At 46.6% G+C, this 17,012-nt stretch overlaps 1 protein-coding gene across 4 annotated transcripts in view; it reads left to right on the forward strand.

Moving 5' to 3' along the window:
- Positions 1-17,012, forward strand: part of REEP1 (receptor accessory protein 1) — a 111,889-nt gene that overhangs the window by 47,746 nt on the left and 47,131 nt on the right. For all 4 annotated transcript variants that reach the window (XM_082357687.1, XM_082357690.1, XM_082357691.1 and 1 more), the window contains exons 2-3: positions 4,766-4,838; positions 16,812-16,888. In XM_082357687.1, coding sequence (XP_082213813.1) covers positions 4,766-4,838; positions 16,812-16,888 — 150 coding nt within the window. The remainder of the gene's footprint in view (positions 1-4,765; positions 4,839-16,811; positions 16,889-17,012) is intronic.

Consider the following 17,012-nt stretch of genomic DNA (forward strand, 5'->3'; position numbering starts at 1 on the left):
TCTGTCAATGGACATTTAGGTTGCTTCCATGTCTTGGCTACTGTAAATAGTGCTGCTATGAACATAGGGGTGCATGTAACTTTTCGAATTATAGTTTTGTCTGGATATATGCATAGGAGTGGGATTGTTGGATCATATGACAACTCTATTTTTAGTTTTTTGAGGAACCTCTATACTGTTCTCCATAGTAGCTGTACCAATTTACATTCCCACCAACAGTGTAGGAGGGTTCCCTTTCCTCCACTCCCTCTCCAGCATTTGTTAGAAAATTTTTTTTTTAATATGGCACATTATTTAATAAAAATTATATATAACATGTACATACAGAAAAGTACATAGAACATATGTGTACAGTTTAATATACATTTATGATTATAAAGCAAAACTCTGCATAACTACCATCCAGGTCAAGAAATTCAGTATTCTGGTAGCTCCTATGTGGTGTACCATTTCTTTTTTTTCTTTTTTTTTTCTTCAGGCTCATTTAATCCATACAACAAACCATGATATAGTTATTGTTCTTCCCCTTTTTACACATAAAGAAATTGAGACTGAGAGAGCATAAAACCTATGCCAAATCACCATGTTACCATAGCATGAGCCGTAATTTGAATTCAGTCTGTCAGACAACCTCGAAACCCCATACCCTATTCACTACACTACAGAGACCTCTCCAAGCTGGGGTAGATCTTACTTTCTGCTCTTATGGTGTACCGTTTCTTAAATTCAATTTGTTTTATCATAACATGAACAACTGTACAAATAGGCCTGTTGTTTTACATTTAAAAATTAATTTCAGAAAAAAATATTGCTAGTATTGATTTTTTTTAAATTTTCAAGATAACTTGGCATTGGGAAATGTTGGCCCAACACTAAGATGCCTGAGAAGACTGTGGAAGATACTGTCGTTTCATGGTTTACAAAAGTCTTGGCCCCAGTTGGTGACGGTGGTGCCACAGCTTGTAGCTGAGCCCTATCCCCTGCAGTCACTCCAGGCTCCAGGGAACGGTGGGCAGTCCTTCTCGGTGACGATAACTAGTGCCACAGTTAACCGTTAATTCCTGTGAGCAATACCTCTGTTCCTTGGTCAGAAGTTGATAGGTAGCTTCAGAGTTGCATTTTCCTGACATTGGCCAATGGGGTAGGTGTATGGTCTTTGCCATTTTGGACTGCATTTGCTGTGTGCCTGGGACTCTGGGCACTTTAAAAAAAACTCTTGGGGCAGATTGCCCATGATGGTTGGGTGAAGGGCCCAGGACCCAAGGACCGGGAAACATCACCCTAGACCAGGATTTCTCCGCCTCGGCACTTCTGATGCTGTGGACTAGGTCGTGCTTTATTGGGGCTGTCCTGTATGTTGTAGCACGTTTAGCAGCGTCCCTGGTCTCCACGCACTAGATACCAATAGCTTTCTCTCAGCTGTGACAGCCACTTTCCAGACGTTGCCCAGATGTCCCCCAGGCAGCTAACTCACCCCCAGTTGGGAACCACTGCCTTAGAGGGTAGAATCCACATGAGGCTCCTGGTCCCTCCACTGCAGCTGTGGAGGAGATAGGAGAGGCAACCTGGCTGAAGGCCCCTAATTTGGAGCATTAGGAGGAATTAGGGCAAAGATAGGAGGAATGCAGCAGGCAGACAGATGGAGGCAGTAAGTTGGGGAGGGGCCTTCTGGGTAGCAGTAAATGGCAGTGGGCAGAGGGAGGGTGGGTGCAGAGCTCTGCGGCTCTGAGGCACCGGGCAAGGCTTCGTTCACAGAAAACTGGAAGGAGTGTATTAGCACAGAGCCCCGTCTCCCCTCTAAAGAATGGCACTCAAGGGCTTCCCTGATGGCGCAGTGGTTAAGAATCCACCTGCCAATGCAGGAGACCCGGGTTTGAGCCCTGGTCCGGGAAGATCCCACATGCCACGGAGCAACTAAGCCCGTGCGCCACAACTACTGAGCCTGTGCTCTAGAGCCCATGAGCCACAACTACTGAGCCTGCGTGCCACAACTACTGAAGCCTGCGTGCCTAGAGCGCGTGCTCCGCAACAAAAGAAGCCACCGCAATGAGAAGCCTGCGCACCACAATGAAGAGTAGCCCCTGCTCACCACAACTAGAGAAAGCCCACGCGCAGCAAGGAAGACCCGACGCAGCCAATACATACATACATACATATATACATAAATAAATAAAATTAAAAAAAGAAAAAAAAGAATGGCACTCAAGCCTTCCCTTCCCACACTTGAGCCAACCTTGAGCTCTTAAGCAGCATTAGATCTTTCTAAGAATTCTACCGCTTTCCTCTTGATCTTGTAGAGAGAGTTACGTGAATCTCTCAAGTGGGCTGGTTCCTTGGAGAGAGATTGCAATTGTTTGACATTTATTCACCCATCAGACATTTGTCCGGCACCCACTTGGGCAAGGGCTGTGTGAGGTGCTAGGGACCCCACTAATCACCCAGGCCTGGATGGTCTGACTCAACCAGCCCAGGCAGCCCTGGGAGAAGACAGTAAGCCAGTCGTCAGGCTACCCAGGTCACATCCCAGCTCGGCTCCTGGCTGTTGTGTCTCTTTGGGCCTCAGTGCCTAGTCCCTAGTCTGTAAAATGGAGTAGTAAGAATTCTTATCCCGTATGGGCGTTGAGAGAATTGAGAGAATATACAGGCTGTGGAGCAGTGCCTGGCATTAGTGAGTACTCAGTGATATATTTTTTTTAATTTTTATTTATTTATTTATTTATGGCTGTGTTGGGACTTGGTTTCTGTGCGAGAGCTTTCTCTAGTTGCAGCAAGCGGGGGCCACTCTTCATCGCGGTGCGCGGGCCTCTCACTATCGCGGCTTCCCTTGTTGCGGAGCACAGGCTCCAGACGCGCAGGCTCAGTAATTGTGGCTCACGGGCCCAGTTGCTCCGCGGCATGTGGGATCCTCCCAGACCAGGGCTCTAACCCGTGTCCCCTGCATTGGCAGGCAGATTCTCAACCACTGCACCACCAGGGAAGCCCCACTCAGTGATATTAATATCATTATTTTTAATTTTTTTTTAAATTCAAACTACTACATAAGGACTGTAATAGACTTAACAAGTGTCAAGAAAATTCTGAGGGACACGTGATCAAAGACTCACAGAAGTGGCTCTTTTGAGATGGGTCTTAAAGGATTAGTGAGACTTTCTCAGGGGGGAAAAAAAGGGTTGTGGGAAGATCATGCACTAAAATTCAGGCAGAAGAGCGAGACAGCAGGAAGTCACAGATTGTGAGCTTGTGAGCCCGGCTCACTGGGGGACAGCTGCTGGCCTTAGGGTCCGGAGCTAAGGGAGGGGGGTCTGGGAGGCCAGGAAGGAGAAGGGCCTTGTCAGGGGGACTCAGTCTGAATGGACATAAGTCCCAAGCCCCTTTGGCTTGGACCTGCTTCATTTGTTACTTCTTTTTTCCAAAATAGATTTAGAAGAGCTTGCCATTTTCATCCCATTCTCCCTCCCCTGGGCAGTGAACTACTGAGTCTGCTCCCTTCCATGTCTGTGTTTCAGAGCTTTTAGAGACTGGAAAGCAAATTCGTCTTGCTATCCCTGTGCTGTCAAAAGGGAACCAGGTGGGGGGATGCTGGCAGCCACTTCACATGCAAGTCCAGCAGACGGACGGAGCACTGACCTCCCTTGCCTGGGTGCCCATGCTTCCCACCTCTGTGACTGCTCAGGAGATGTTGTTGGCCACTGGGGTTCACGGAGGAGCAGATCCGTGGGCCACTGGGTGGAGATGCATTTTCCACCTGCCTCTTCTGCTGCTCACACGCTGCCTCAGGGCAGGGGCTGGACACCACCCTGGAAGATGTGGCTAATAAGCAGGACATCTGTGCCAAAGGACAGTGTGTTTATTTCTCTGGAGCCTGCGGAGTTGTGCCCGAGGCTTTGCTGAATCAGACCAGTGCTGTCTGGCATCCCCTTGCTGCTGAGACCTCAGTCCCAAGGTCACGAGTGTCCCCTGGATGGCTCTGGCCTTTGCTTCACCACTCTCTGAAACTTCCCAGAGTGAACATATATTTACTGAGCACTTACCAGACCCAGGGGGTGTGGTTACATGAGCGAGATAGACACCATCCTCGACTTTGTGGAACTTAAAAGTCTTGTGGGAGAGACAGACATTGAATAAACCATTGCACGTGGTATGGATAAGGGCTGAGAAAGGGGACTATCCAGGGAGTGGCAGTGAAGAACAGGAGAGGAACCTCATCTTCAGGGGGTGCTGAGGTCAGGAAAGGCTCACAGAGGAAGGAGGACTCTCCCTGGTATCTGAGAATACTGCTTAGGGGGCGGGACAGCATGGGGGTGTTGGGGAGACCCCCCCTCTCTGAGCTGGCTTGTGACAGAATCCAGTGGGCTTCCCCAAGCTGCCTGTGTCTTTGGCACTGTGGCCATCCCTCTCTTAAATTTCTTGCTTCCTTTCAGACTGCTCGTTTGTCCCCTTAGCTGTCTTATCTTGCTCCCCAGATATAATTTCGGCCTTTCCAGAGGATGGCCCCATTTTTGGCTTCATGACCTCAAACCACCCTGCTGTGTTGCCAAATGACAGATTGAAGGAAGTGGGTGTGGAGCTGTAACAGGACATAGAGGTTCCTAAGCATGTCCCAGCCATGGGACATTTGCCAGGGCATTCAGAAAAATTAATCAAGCCTCACAGCAGCATTTTCTGTAGCTTGGAGGATGCTTCTTGCATCGAAGATGACATTTTCCATCAAATAGGATGAATGAAAATCACATTTCTCTTTTTTTCCCCTCTCTCTCCCCTCCAGGCTAATATTTGGCACCCTTTACCCTGCATATTCTTCCTACAAGGCTGTGAAATCGAAGGACATTAAAGAATATGTAAGTAGCACTTTTGGGGGGCGGGGTGGTGGTGGTGATGGGGTTAGATGGGGGAAGCTGGGCATGAAGTGCAGGGGCGGGGCACAGATGCCCTCTTTGGTGGGTACTGAGAGCAGGGCAGTACGGCGACCTGCTGAGTGTGACCCAGGAGTCCTCTCCCGGCTAGACCTCCTCTTTAGAACTAGAGTGTGGAAGTGAGCAGAGCGGGGAGGCCTGGCAAGAGGAAATGGCACCTGGAATAGGAGGCCCCCAGTGGCCACAGGCCACTCTATGGCCTTGGAAGAGTGACTTCATCTCTCTGAACCTCAGTTTCCTTGTCTGGACTGGAAAGCAGCATTACTGGGAGACAGTCTGGCATTGGGGGCAGGAGCACAGGTCCTAAAGTCCAGCAGACCCTGCCTAGCAGTTCTGATCCCCGTGCCGGTTCTGTGATTTGAACACCCCACTGTTTAAGCCCTGTTGCTTTGTAAGCTTTTAGAGGGCAGGAGTTACCATCGTCCTATGACTGTTTCCCACTGCACCTTGCAGAGGGCTGAACACACGGGCAGGGGATTAGGCGTACTTACTGGTGGGAGGATTGTATTACTGTTGGGTGATTTGGGTGCCCCAGTCACAGCCCTCAATGTGCTGGGCACCTCTGCGCAGGAGAACCTTCAGACCACACGTTGATTGAAGACCTGTGGGGGTGGCTGGGGAGGGAGGAGTGTCCCTCCCCAGGGAGGATAGTATCCCAGGTCAAAGTACGAAAGATATAGATTTTGTCATCAAGAGACTGAAGTCAAGTCCTGGCTCTGACGTCTGATTGACACAATGCTTGACAAGAATCTTAACTTCCAAGAGCCTCGGTTTCCTTATCTGAGCAGTGGGTGGAAATCAACAATCCTAGCGCCTAGCGTTGTGAGGGACAAAGGGTCTTTGCTCTGCTTTTACTCAGAAGAGCTCACTTGGCAAGTTAGGCACAGGCAAAGAAATCATTCAAAGCAGGTTTGGAAGTTCTCAGCTTTCCCAGGATGTCTTTCGGATGAAACCAGCCACCTCCAGATCAGCTCAACTAGAGCTGCCTACACCCTCTCTCTGAGTTTCCTAGAACTGCTTGCCTGGCTTGCATTTGCTACGAAGCAGGGGATCCAGACGGGGCGTGTTCTCCTGTGGAGGCTGGGTCCCCAGCATGTGTCTGTGAAGGAATCTCAGAGTGTGAACTATAAATAGTTGTTAAGTTGCAAGCACAGAACCTCATGATTCCTAATGGACTCCGCCCAGGGGAAAGCCCTGGGCAGCCTCCTCCAGGTCACCCTTTCCCCGACTGCTTCCAGCCTGGGGACGGGGGACGCTGTGCCAGGAAAGGAAGCAAAGCAGGGGTCACCGCAGTTCAAGGTCTGATCCTCCGATTTGCAGGGGTAGAAACTCAACGCTGTCCGCTCATCCGGGAGAGAGCAAACCCTGGTGAATTGTTTTGCTGTATCTAAACTCACAGGAGCCTGGTTTATGACTAGAACGGCAATCATTAATTTAAACTGAAAAATATAACTGACAAGCAGAGCAACTGTTTGTGCTGGCGGTGAGCACGTGCTTTTCCCAGGAGGGAAAGCTTGAGAGCTAAGATTAGACAGTTTCTCGGTAAAAATGGAACTGGAAGCAAGGCGCCCAGTGGTATTAAGGGAGACCTGCCTCCTTTTCCTGCGCTTTTTCACATGCGCTCAACTCACACACTTGCGTGCACGCTCGCATGCTTTCTCCCACACGCATTCACACTCACTTCTTTCCCTCCTTTTGACCAACAGACCCATTTGTCCAAGAGAGAAACCTGGAAACTTCCTTTAACTCCTGTCCCTTCCTCACCACCCATCCCCACCCAGACGCCCAGGTGGTGACTATGACCCTTCCTCTCTATCCTCTTTATAATCTTTCAAACCAGGTCTCTCCTTCTGTGCTACCTCTCTCTTCAGTGAGGCTGTCATCATCATTCCCTGGAATGTCACAGTGGCCCCCTGTATTTGATTTTTTTATTGCCACGGTAACAAATTACCATGAATTTAGTGGCTTAAAAGAACACAAATGCGGGACTTCCCTGGTGGTCCAGTGGTTAGAACTCCAGGCTTCCACTGCAGGAGTCACAGGTTCGATCCCTGGCCGGGGATCTAAGATCCCACAAGCTGCACGGTGCAGCCAAAAAAAAAAAAAAAAACCCACAAATGTATTATGTCACAGTTCTGGAGGTCAGAAGTTGGATGGGTCTCACTGGGTTGAAATCAAGCCTCCTTTTGGAGGCTGTAGGGGAGAGTCCATTTCCTTGCCTTTTCCAGTTCCTGGAGGCCACCTGCATTCCTTGGCTTGAGCCTCCTTCTCCATCTTCAGAACCAGCAGCATTGCGTCTCCCACCGTTCTTCCGTAATCCTGTCTCCCTCTGACGGCAACCAGGAAAGGTTCTCCACTTGTAAGGATCATGTGAATACATTGGGTCTGCCTGGATAATCCAGGATAATCTTCCCATCTGAAAGTCCTTAACTTAATGACTGCAAAGTCCCATTTGTCTTATAATGTAATATACTCACAGGTTCTGGGGATTAGGACGAGGACGTTTTGGGGGCAGGGGCTGTTATTCTGCCTGCCATACCGCTAACTGGTTCCTCCACTTCCTGTACCTCATCTCATGCTCTGTTGTCTACATCACTTCTACAAGCCTTTGAAAAATGGAAATCTATTCAATTTACTCCCCCTGGATCCTTTCATGGCTGCTTATTACCTGCAGGATGAAGTCCAAACTCCATTAGACAGTGTTGAACCTTCTTGATCTTGCTCTCCCTACTTTCCAGCCACTTCTCTACAAGCATTCAATGCTTCTTTTTTTTTTTTAATATTTCTTTATTTTCTTTATTTTTTTGGCTGTGTTGGGTCTTAGTTGCGGCACGTGGGATTTTTTTTGTTGCGGTGGGCGGGCTTCTCTCTAGTTGTGGCGCGAGGGCTCCAGAGCACATGGGCTCTGGAGTTTGTGGCACATGGGTTCTCTAGTTGAGGTGTGCAGGCTCAGTAGTTGTGGCACACGGACTTAGTTGCCCTTCAGCATGTGGGACCTTAGTTCTCTGACCAGGGATCGAACCCGCATCCCCTGCATTGGAAGGCGGATTCTTTACCACTGGACCACCAGGGAAGTCCCACGTTCAGTGCTGTTGTTCTCAACACCCAAAGTGTGGTCTGTGGACTGGTGTTATCGACATCACCCAGGAGCTAGTTAGAAATGCAGAGTTTCAAGCCCTACCCAGACCTCCTGAAGAAAAATCGGCATTTTTAACAAGATCCTCAATTTGAGAAACACTGCTCTTGACGTTCATAGCTTTTTATGTCTTTCCAAACTTACTGCACTAGTCAAGGTTTTGAGACAAAAACTTAAACAGAAAGGAACTTATGGGAATTTGTAGAATTAACTAGAAGCCTGGGGAAAGATATTCAGAAATTGGGGAAGATCTGAGAAGGCTGGGTGACAGCCAAGCTTATACGTCAGGAAGGGTCTGGTTAGGAAGCTGCTGCCCAGGTCACCACCATGGAACTGGCTGCCAGCTGCCCATGGCTTTGGAACATTTCATGAAGATTCAAAACCCTGGATAGGGGCATTTGATTTTTCCAAGCCTGGATAATAGGCCTTGCCTCCCATAAAGACCTGCATGCTGGGAGACGCCCTCCAAATGAGAAGGCTTTGGATGCTGGTAGTTTAAAAAAAATACATACACACGCGCGCACACACACACACACGCACACACACACGCCCTCAGAGATACTGCACGTTTGGTTTCAGACCACAACAATAAAATGAATATCACCAAACTGCATATAAAAGTTGTCTTTACATTATGCTGTAGTCTATTGTGCAGTAGCATTATGTCTAAACAAACACGATACACACCTTTATTAAAAGATAATGCTTTGGGGAAAATGGCACCAATAGACTTGCTTAACCACAAACCTTCAATTTGTGAAAAAAAAAAAAAACAAAAACCACAATATCTGCAAAGTGCATTAAAAAAAGCGCAGTAGGGCTTCCCTGGTGGCGCAGTGGTTGAGAATCTGCCTGCTAATGCAGGGGACACGGGTTCGAGCCCTGGTCTGGGAAGATCCCACATGCAACGGAGCAGCTGGGCCCGTGAGCCAAAACTACTGAGCCTGCGCATCTGGAGCCTGTGCCCCGCAACGGGAGGGGCCGCGATAGTGAAAGGCCCGCGCACCGCGATGAAGAGCGGTCCCCGCACCGCGATGAAGAGTGGCCCCCACTTGCCGCAACTAGAGAAAGCCCTCGCACGAACCGAAGACCCAGCACAGCCAAAAATAAATAAATAAATAAAAATAAAAGTAGCTATAAAATTTAAAAAAAAAAAAAAAAAAAAAGCGCAGTAAAACGAGGTATGCCTGTATATTATATATATGAAAATATATAGTATAATGATCTATATTACAGTTACTTCTCGGGCTGCACAACATCCACATCCACTTTTTTACCCAGGTTTTGGCTTTTAAAAAAACCTTCCAGGGCTTCCCTGGTGGCGCAGTGGTTGAGAATCTGCCTGCCAATGCAGGGGACACGGGTTCGAGCCCTGGTCTGGGAAGAGCCCACATGCCGCGGAGCAGCTGGGCCCGTGAGCCACAATTACTGAGCCTGCGCGACTGGAGCCTGTGCTCCGCAACAAGAGAGGCCGCGATAGTGAGAGGCCCGCGCACTGCGATGAAGAGTGGTCCCCACTTGCCACAACTAGAGAAAGCCCTCGCACAGAAACGAAGACCCAACACAGCCATAAATAAATAAATAAATATTTAAAACAAACAAACAAACAAAAAACCTTCCAGGGACTTCCCTGGTGGCACAGTGGTTAAGAATCCGCCTGCCAATGCAAGGGACACGGGTTCGAGCCCTGGTCCGGGAAGATCCCACATGCCGCAGAACAACTAAGCCCGTGCGCCACAACTACTGAGCCTGTGCTCTAGAGCCCGTAAGCCACAACTACTGAAGCCAACGCGCCTAGAGCCCGTGCTCCGCAACAAGAGAAGCCACCGCAATGAGAAGCCCGTGCACCGCAACGAAGAGTAGCTCCCACTTGCTGCAACTAGTGAAAGCACGCGTGCAGCAACGAAGACCCAACTCAGCCAAAAAGAAAAAGAAAAGAAACCTTCCAACAAGAATTCTCTGCCACTCATTTATTGATGCTTGCTAAATCCAATTCTTCCTCTGAGTCCAGCTCCAGATCCAGTATCCTCCGGCTCTGACAGGATCTAACCTTATATTCAACACTCTAAAAATTAAATTGTCAAGTGAACCATCACTGATACACCCTATATACTATATTAGGAGGAGAAGGAGAATAAATAAAAATAAAATTAGTTAAAATATTTAAATCTATACATAACACAGAAAGGAAGAAAATGGATAGAAGGCACAGTCCTTATTTAGGCAAGTGGTCATGAGTTCATAGTTGGTATTTATGTCTTTTGTTAAAAGATGATTTTTAAAAGGGTAAAATAATGATTCTTGTACAAATATAAAATTAACACATGTTGAAAATTTTACTTAACTCATTAAGTAATGAGAGAACCAGTAAGGTGTTAAAAAACAGTTCAAAGGAAACTCCAAAGAACAGATATATAGAAGCATTGAGGAATGACTAAATGAATTTGTTCATAGATATTCAACTGATTTCTTGGGAAGTAGGGCCATTGGACCCAATTGTACCTCCATTGGACAAAATTCTTTGGCACATCTATAGACTAAATTATTTGCATTGTAGTCAGTTTTCTGAAACTTACAAAGTTGCAAAATAGCTCAAAGACATTGTAAAACAAGACACCTGCAGAATTAAGATAACTCGGAAGGCTGCTCTGGACAGCACCTAGCATTCCACGGGACACCCATTCCAAAGTCTTTCGCAATGTTTCCTATTACTTCCCTCTTCCACCATCCATCCAGTGTTCCCCGGTGCCTTCAGTGTGGTTTCTTCTCCAAGCGTGTGGCCTAAATCTTCATTCCTGAGGAATCTGAGGCCTTAGTAGTCTTACCTCTGTAGGGTTGTAGTAGTGATCCATTGACTTTACCTCTAAATAAGACAATACTAGGGGATCCCCTAGAGGACCCTTAAATTCCATCCACCCTCCTTCCTGCCACATTGTGTAGTAGCAACTCTAGTTCCCCTTGATAAGCAGGATCAGTCACCCCATGAAAGCCCATAAGTCCCTTTATTATCTATTTCCTAGTGGCATGGTGGTCTTGAAATGGCCAGGTGACCTTCTAGTCTCTGCTTCCACTTCATCAGAACCATTTTATATCCCTCATGGAAGCATCCATCTTTCGAGTACTAAAGTTATTAAAAAGCAGAGCTCAGAGGTTTGAGGATGAGAAGCAGAAGTGTTGTGAGTGGGTTAGACCAGTGATTCTCAAACTTTAACATGCATATGAATAAAGAGAGAGTTTTATTAAAATGCAGATTCTGATCCATTAACTCTGGAGTAGGGCCTGAGATTCTACAAGCTCCTAGGAGTTTCCAGTGGTGCCAGCCCATGAACCACACTTTGAGTTACAAGGAGCTAGCATTAGGCTTAATCATAAGAAACACCACCCTCATTTCCTTGGTCCCTGAACCTTTAGATTCTGGCTAAGATGCAATACCTTGTATTGGTCACTAGTTCAGAGAGGAAGCTGCATCCTCTAGGGCAGCATATCACCTCACAGAATGCTGACTCCCACCTGGTTCTTTTCTGGAACTCTCCAAAGCTCTTGTAGCATTGTATAAAGCCAGCTGCCTCAGGGCATTGGGGTACATGATTAGATCAGTGATTCCCCAAAACATCAGCCTATTGTCATATTTCTTTTGCTGTAAAAGAGGGCCCTTGGTCAGAAACAATGTTGGGATACATCAAAATGAAAAGGGCACTCACTGAGTCCACAACTTGTTGTATGGCTGCTAGAAACATGGCAGTGGGAAAAGCAAGTCCACATACCCAATAAATGAATATTCCAGAAAAGAGTCTATGCTGCCCTTTCTATGAAGGAAGGGGCTTGTTATGATGAGCCCACTCCCAGGATGCTGGCTGGTGCCTTAAGATATGGGACTGTCCTAGAGATACGTAGTCACTACTGCTGGCAACTTGGTGTCTGAGCAGGGTCATGGCCAGGTCGCCCTTGGTGAGAGGGATGAACATTACTGAGTCCATGTGTTCCCTCTGTCTACATGACCACTGGTCCATGAGCCCATTGAACATGCAATATCATGCTGAGGTAAAAGGCTCATAGACATCCATAGGGCTGGTCATCTCATCCACCTGATTACCAAGAGCCTCCTCTGCCATCAGGGCCTTTTGGTGAGCATTAGCAAGAACCACAAATATTTGCATTCTGGGGGCCCATTCATATAATTTCCAAACCACCTCGACACCAATCGCTCAGTCTTGTCCCTTCCAAGTACCTCATCATCTATCCAAATTCTTACCTGGTGTTTTAAAATGTATCCCAGGTTTGTTTTCATCAGGTATGGTAAGGCATGCAGACACAGAAATGGCTCATGGAGGAGGAAGGTTTTACTCCCAGTTCCCTGGAAGTGGGAGGTACAGCACACCATGCAGGGCCACATGGAGGAGCACCAGGGTCAGTGAGGGGTTAGAGGGAAAGTGAGGGGGAAATGTGGGCAATGACCTTTATCATGGTTTCTGTGGGAAAGGCAAGGCAAGGCAGAGTAAGCAAGCTTAGAACTGGCTAGTTGGAATAATTTCAGCAGGCTCTGGGGTGTGGGGGCTGCCTCTAGTTATCTGGTACCAGGTCCTGGGATGATTAGGGCTGGGAAGTATTGGCTCAACCTACGAGAGCTCCATAAAGGAGGTAGTTTGGAGTATGGATCCTGGATTGGTCAGTTTGCATGTTCGCTCTGGGGCAAGAATGTCTCAAGAATTAGCTAGTCCTAGAGGGGGCAGTCTCTCTCCAGTCAGCAGGACCCCAGATGTCACAGCATCAAGACTACAGAAAATAAGAAAACACAGTTAATAAACCTGGTGACAGTATAAATGTATTACCTCAGGACATTTCTCCTTCCAGGCTGACTGTGCTGCTCAAAGTTCTGCCTGCAGGGAATTTCCTTCCCCACTCTCTCCAGGTCACCCCTGACTATACAGTTGTCCACTGTGAGCTCGTGCCAGCAGATGGTGCAGACTCATCTGTCAACCAGGCTCACATTTGTCCTTTCTCAGTCATTTGGCATAGGGAATTCCCCATGAGGCTGAAGCAGGGCCCGGATGCAGGAGGGAGTGTGAGAGGCTCAAGAAATATTCGTGTGACTGCGTCGGGGAGGCTAAAGGTGAGGCGAGGCTAAGAGGTGGCTGAGTTTGCTGTCTCCACAGCTCATGGGGGAGGCCTTTTGCAGGCTCCCAGGAGCCCTGGGAGCAGGGTCTCATGGGCTGTGGGGTCTCAGCCCACCTCTGTGGCTCATGGAAGGTCAACAAGCTCTGCTTCCTACCCTTTATTATGGCCTAGGGTTACCACTGCTCTCCTGTCTTCTCATTCCTGTGCTTGACCAGTCCAGAGGAAGTTCCCAGTTATGCTGTCAACTGTCCCCTCCAGAGTTGCCCCCAGTGATAACCTCGCAAATCAGCAATAACTTTCTGTCTCTTTTTTGTATGCCGGCCCACCCAAGCTCCTCCTCATCTTGCAGGGAATTTTGAGTAGAATCCCTCAAACCTGGCAAGTTCTATTTCAAATCTTGGAAAAATAACTTACATTTGGTTTCCCTGAGGCCTAGTGGGGAAAACCATTTCCAGGTAATTTATTTATGGTTTCCATGAATGAGTCACCAGTATTTCATTTACCTTGTTAAGCTCAGTGAGTCATTCTCAGACCCTTCCTTCTGCATGGAAGTGTTTTAACGTGGAGGAGTACATGATGGAAACTTCTTTTAGGCTAACACTTCCAGCCTCCTCTCTGCCTTGGCTCCCTTACCTTTGTCTTCAGCCCCAACCCCCATCCTGAAATGTAGTTTTGCCTTTCCAGAGGCCTGTTGGGCATTCTTCTTGGATGTCCTCCGGGACCCTCAGAATGTCCTCTGCCTCATGGAGCTTAGCTTCTTCTCCCTAAATTGACTCTTTCTTTACTTTCTTGCTAGTGTGAGAGGCTCCATCACTATCAGTCACTCATGCCCTGGCTTCACCAGGACCCTTTCATCCCGTGTATACCTAGCCATCCATCTCATGGGGAGCATCTGTTGCTTTGCAAGCTATCTAGTTTTGTCTTCTCAAAAAGCCACCTAGACCAGTATTTTCCAAAGTATATTCCATCTCAACCTTTTTGAGACCGTTCTTTCTTTTCCATTCACAACACCCAACATTCTAATCCAGGCATTTAAAACATATTCACCTAGAACCTACTATGTGCCAAGAACTGTTTTGGGTACAAAAGATATAATGATGTGCAAGAAGAACTGGTCTCTACTCTCAGGGAACTTACAATGCAGGAAGAAAAACATCAGAATAAACAGGTACTTTCAAAGTACCTGTACCATTTATCATAAATGGGTATTGGATTTATTAATTATTGATTCATTTTCTAAAAGATATGGGCCCTTGGCACATTTTAAGTTGGGTTTTGTCTTTTTATTATTGAGTTGTATGAGTTCTTTATTATTTGGACACAAATACCGTATCAAATATTGATTTGCAAATATTTTTTCCCATTTTGTGGGTTGTCTTTTCATTTTCTTGATGGTATCCTTTGAAGTACAAAAGTTTTAAATTTTGACAAAGTCTAATTAATCTATTTTCTTCCTTCATTGCTTGTGTTTTTGATGTCACATTTAAGAAAACATTGTTTAATCCAAGGTCACAAAAATTTACTCCTGTGTTTTCTTGTAAGAGTTCTTACATTTAGGTCTCTAATCCATTTTAAGTTCATTTTTTGTATATGGTGTGAGGTAGAAGTCCATCTTCATTCTTTCACATGTGAATATCTAGTTGTCTCAACACACATTTATACTTTTTAAAGTCTTTGCTAATTATAAAATCTAGGTCAAATATGGATCTGTTTCTGTTGACCGATTTTTCTCTTAACCATGGAGTATGTTTTCCTTTTTCTTCATATATATAGCTTTTCTTGTTTATTGGACTGTTATGTATAATACATCATAGGAACTCTAGATCTGCATTGCCTTCTTGTGAAGAACATTAATTTTTGTTCTCACAGGCAGTTAAATTCTGACAGATCATCTTGACCTTGTGACAGCTAGGTTTTATGTTTTATTGGGGCAGGCGTATTTCAGTTTTGCTCTTAGTCCTAGAGCTAATTTCTTAGTCCTAGGGTATAATTTTTATTCCTAAGGTATGGCCTTTTAGGTGTTTCACTGGAAATTCCCAAATGTTTACCAAGCTCCTCTAATTTGGCAGAACTTGAACTCCAAGCTCTATTTCTCCTCCAGTGGGCAGAAACTGAATCTCTGCTCAACTCTCAGTTTTCCAGCTGTATTTTACTCAGTCACCTTGGAATATTACCTGATTCTGTGCAATTCAGGAGCCAGCCAAGAAATTGAAAGGAATTTATGTGTGGATTTGCGGGCCTACCCCCTTATGGCTTCCCTCTTACTGGGGATTTTTCCTTTTCAGTTTCCAGCATCATTGGCAGTCTCAAACTCTATTTTCCACTTCCTCAGGCAAATAAGACTATGGGTTTCTTCTGGAGTTTTATCTGCCCCATGATTTGCCAGCTAGGGAGTTTCCTTAACTGCATCAACATGGATTTACTCTGGTGTGGTCCCCTTATTTCAAGAGTTGAATCCTTTCCAGTTTCTGCCAGCTTTTGATAGCTTTTCTAGCCTTCAAACAGTTGTTTTAAAATATTTTGTTCAGGGAATTCCCTGGCGACCCAGTGGTTAGGACTCTGCACTTTCACTGCTGAGGGTGTGGGTTCGACCCCTGGTCGGGAAAGTAAGATCCTATAAGCCGCGTGGCGCGGCACGGCAGGCAATCAATCAATCAATCAATCAATAAAATAAAATATTTTGTTCAGAGTTTATTATCATTATTGGCAAGAGGATTAGTCCAATACAAACTATCCCACTGTTTCCAAAAGCCAGAAGAAGCAGACTAAGCAATTTGGACTTTATGCTGCAGGCTAGAAGATTTTAAATGGAGGATTAATAGGTTGAGTTCATGCTTTTGGGGAGATTAGTATGGGGATAGTTTGTAGAATGGATTGGTGAGGGAAAAGCCAAGAGACAGAGAAGCAGTCAGGAGACCCCTGCAGTAGTTCAGCAGAGAGGGGACCAAGGCCTCAACTGGGGAAGAGAGACAGTAGAAATGGAAAAGGATGGTCACATAGGGGAGATTAAAAGAAAAGATCCAGTTTCTGGGAGGGACTATGGGGCTTTCCCACATGGACAGGTTTTTTTGTTTGTTTTTGTTTTTGTTTTTTGGCCACACCATGGCATGCGGGATCTTAGTTCCCCGACCAGGGATTGAACCCACGCCCCCTGCAGTGGAAGCATGGAGTCCTAACCACTGAACCGCCAGGGAAGCCCCTGGAAGGGTTTTTAAATGACCAGTGAGGATTACCATCATTCCATATCAGAGAGTCTGGCCACGTTAAAGTGTCCTCCAGGGTGTGTCTCTGTGGAGGTTTGAAAACTTTATTCACCTGGTGTTAGTCCTGGGCAAATGACCTGACTGAAACCCGAGTCACTGCTGGTCTTCGGGTCTCTCTGGCTCACCTGAGGGCTATTGAAGGCCACCTAAAGTCTACTTAGAGCTTGAGCCTGGGTCAGTTGTGGAAACAGCCTGTTTGCCCCCAGCCCCAAAGTCTGGTGTAGAACTGGACCAACCTGGGGAAAGATAGGAAAAGGGGTTACCAATGCAGGCCCCTCTGCCTGGACACATCTCAGCATCCACTGTCGGGGCCTGTTCTCTTCAAGTTGGCAGCCATTCATCCTTGACCTTTTCTGCTAGCTTTATTGCTTTCTCTTTCAACAGGTCAAATGGATGATGTACTGGATTATATTTGCACTTTTCACCACAGCAGAGACTTTCACCGACATCTTCCTTTGTTGGTAAGTACTCCAGGAATTGGGACTTTTCCAGGAAAGATGTTGCCAAGTGTCAGGAGAGAGGTGGGAAGGTCTGAAAGCAGTCTCAAACCTTATCAGCACAGAGAAGCAGGTGCAGGAATGCTAA

Source organism: Balaenoptera borealis, assembly GCF_965194805.1.
Source record: "Balaenoptera borealis genome assembly, chromosome: 15".
Classification (NCBI taxonomy): domain Eukaryota; kingdom Metazoa; phylum Chordata; class Mammalia; order Artiodactyla; family Balaenopteridae; genus Balaenoptera; species Balaenoptera borealis.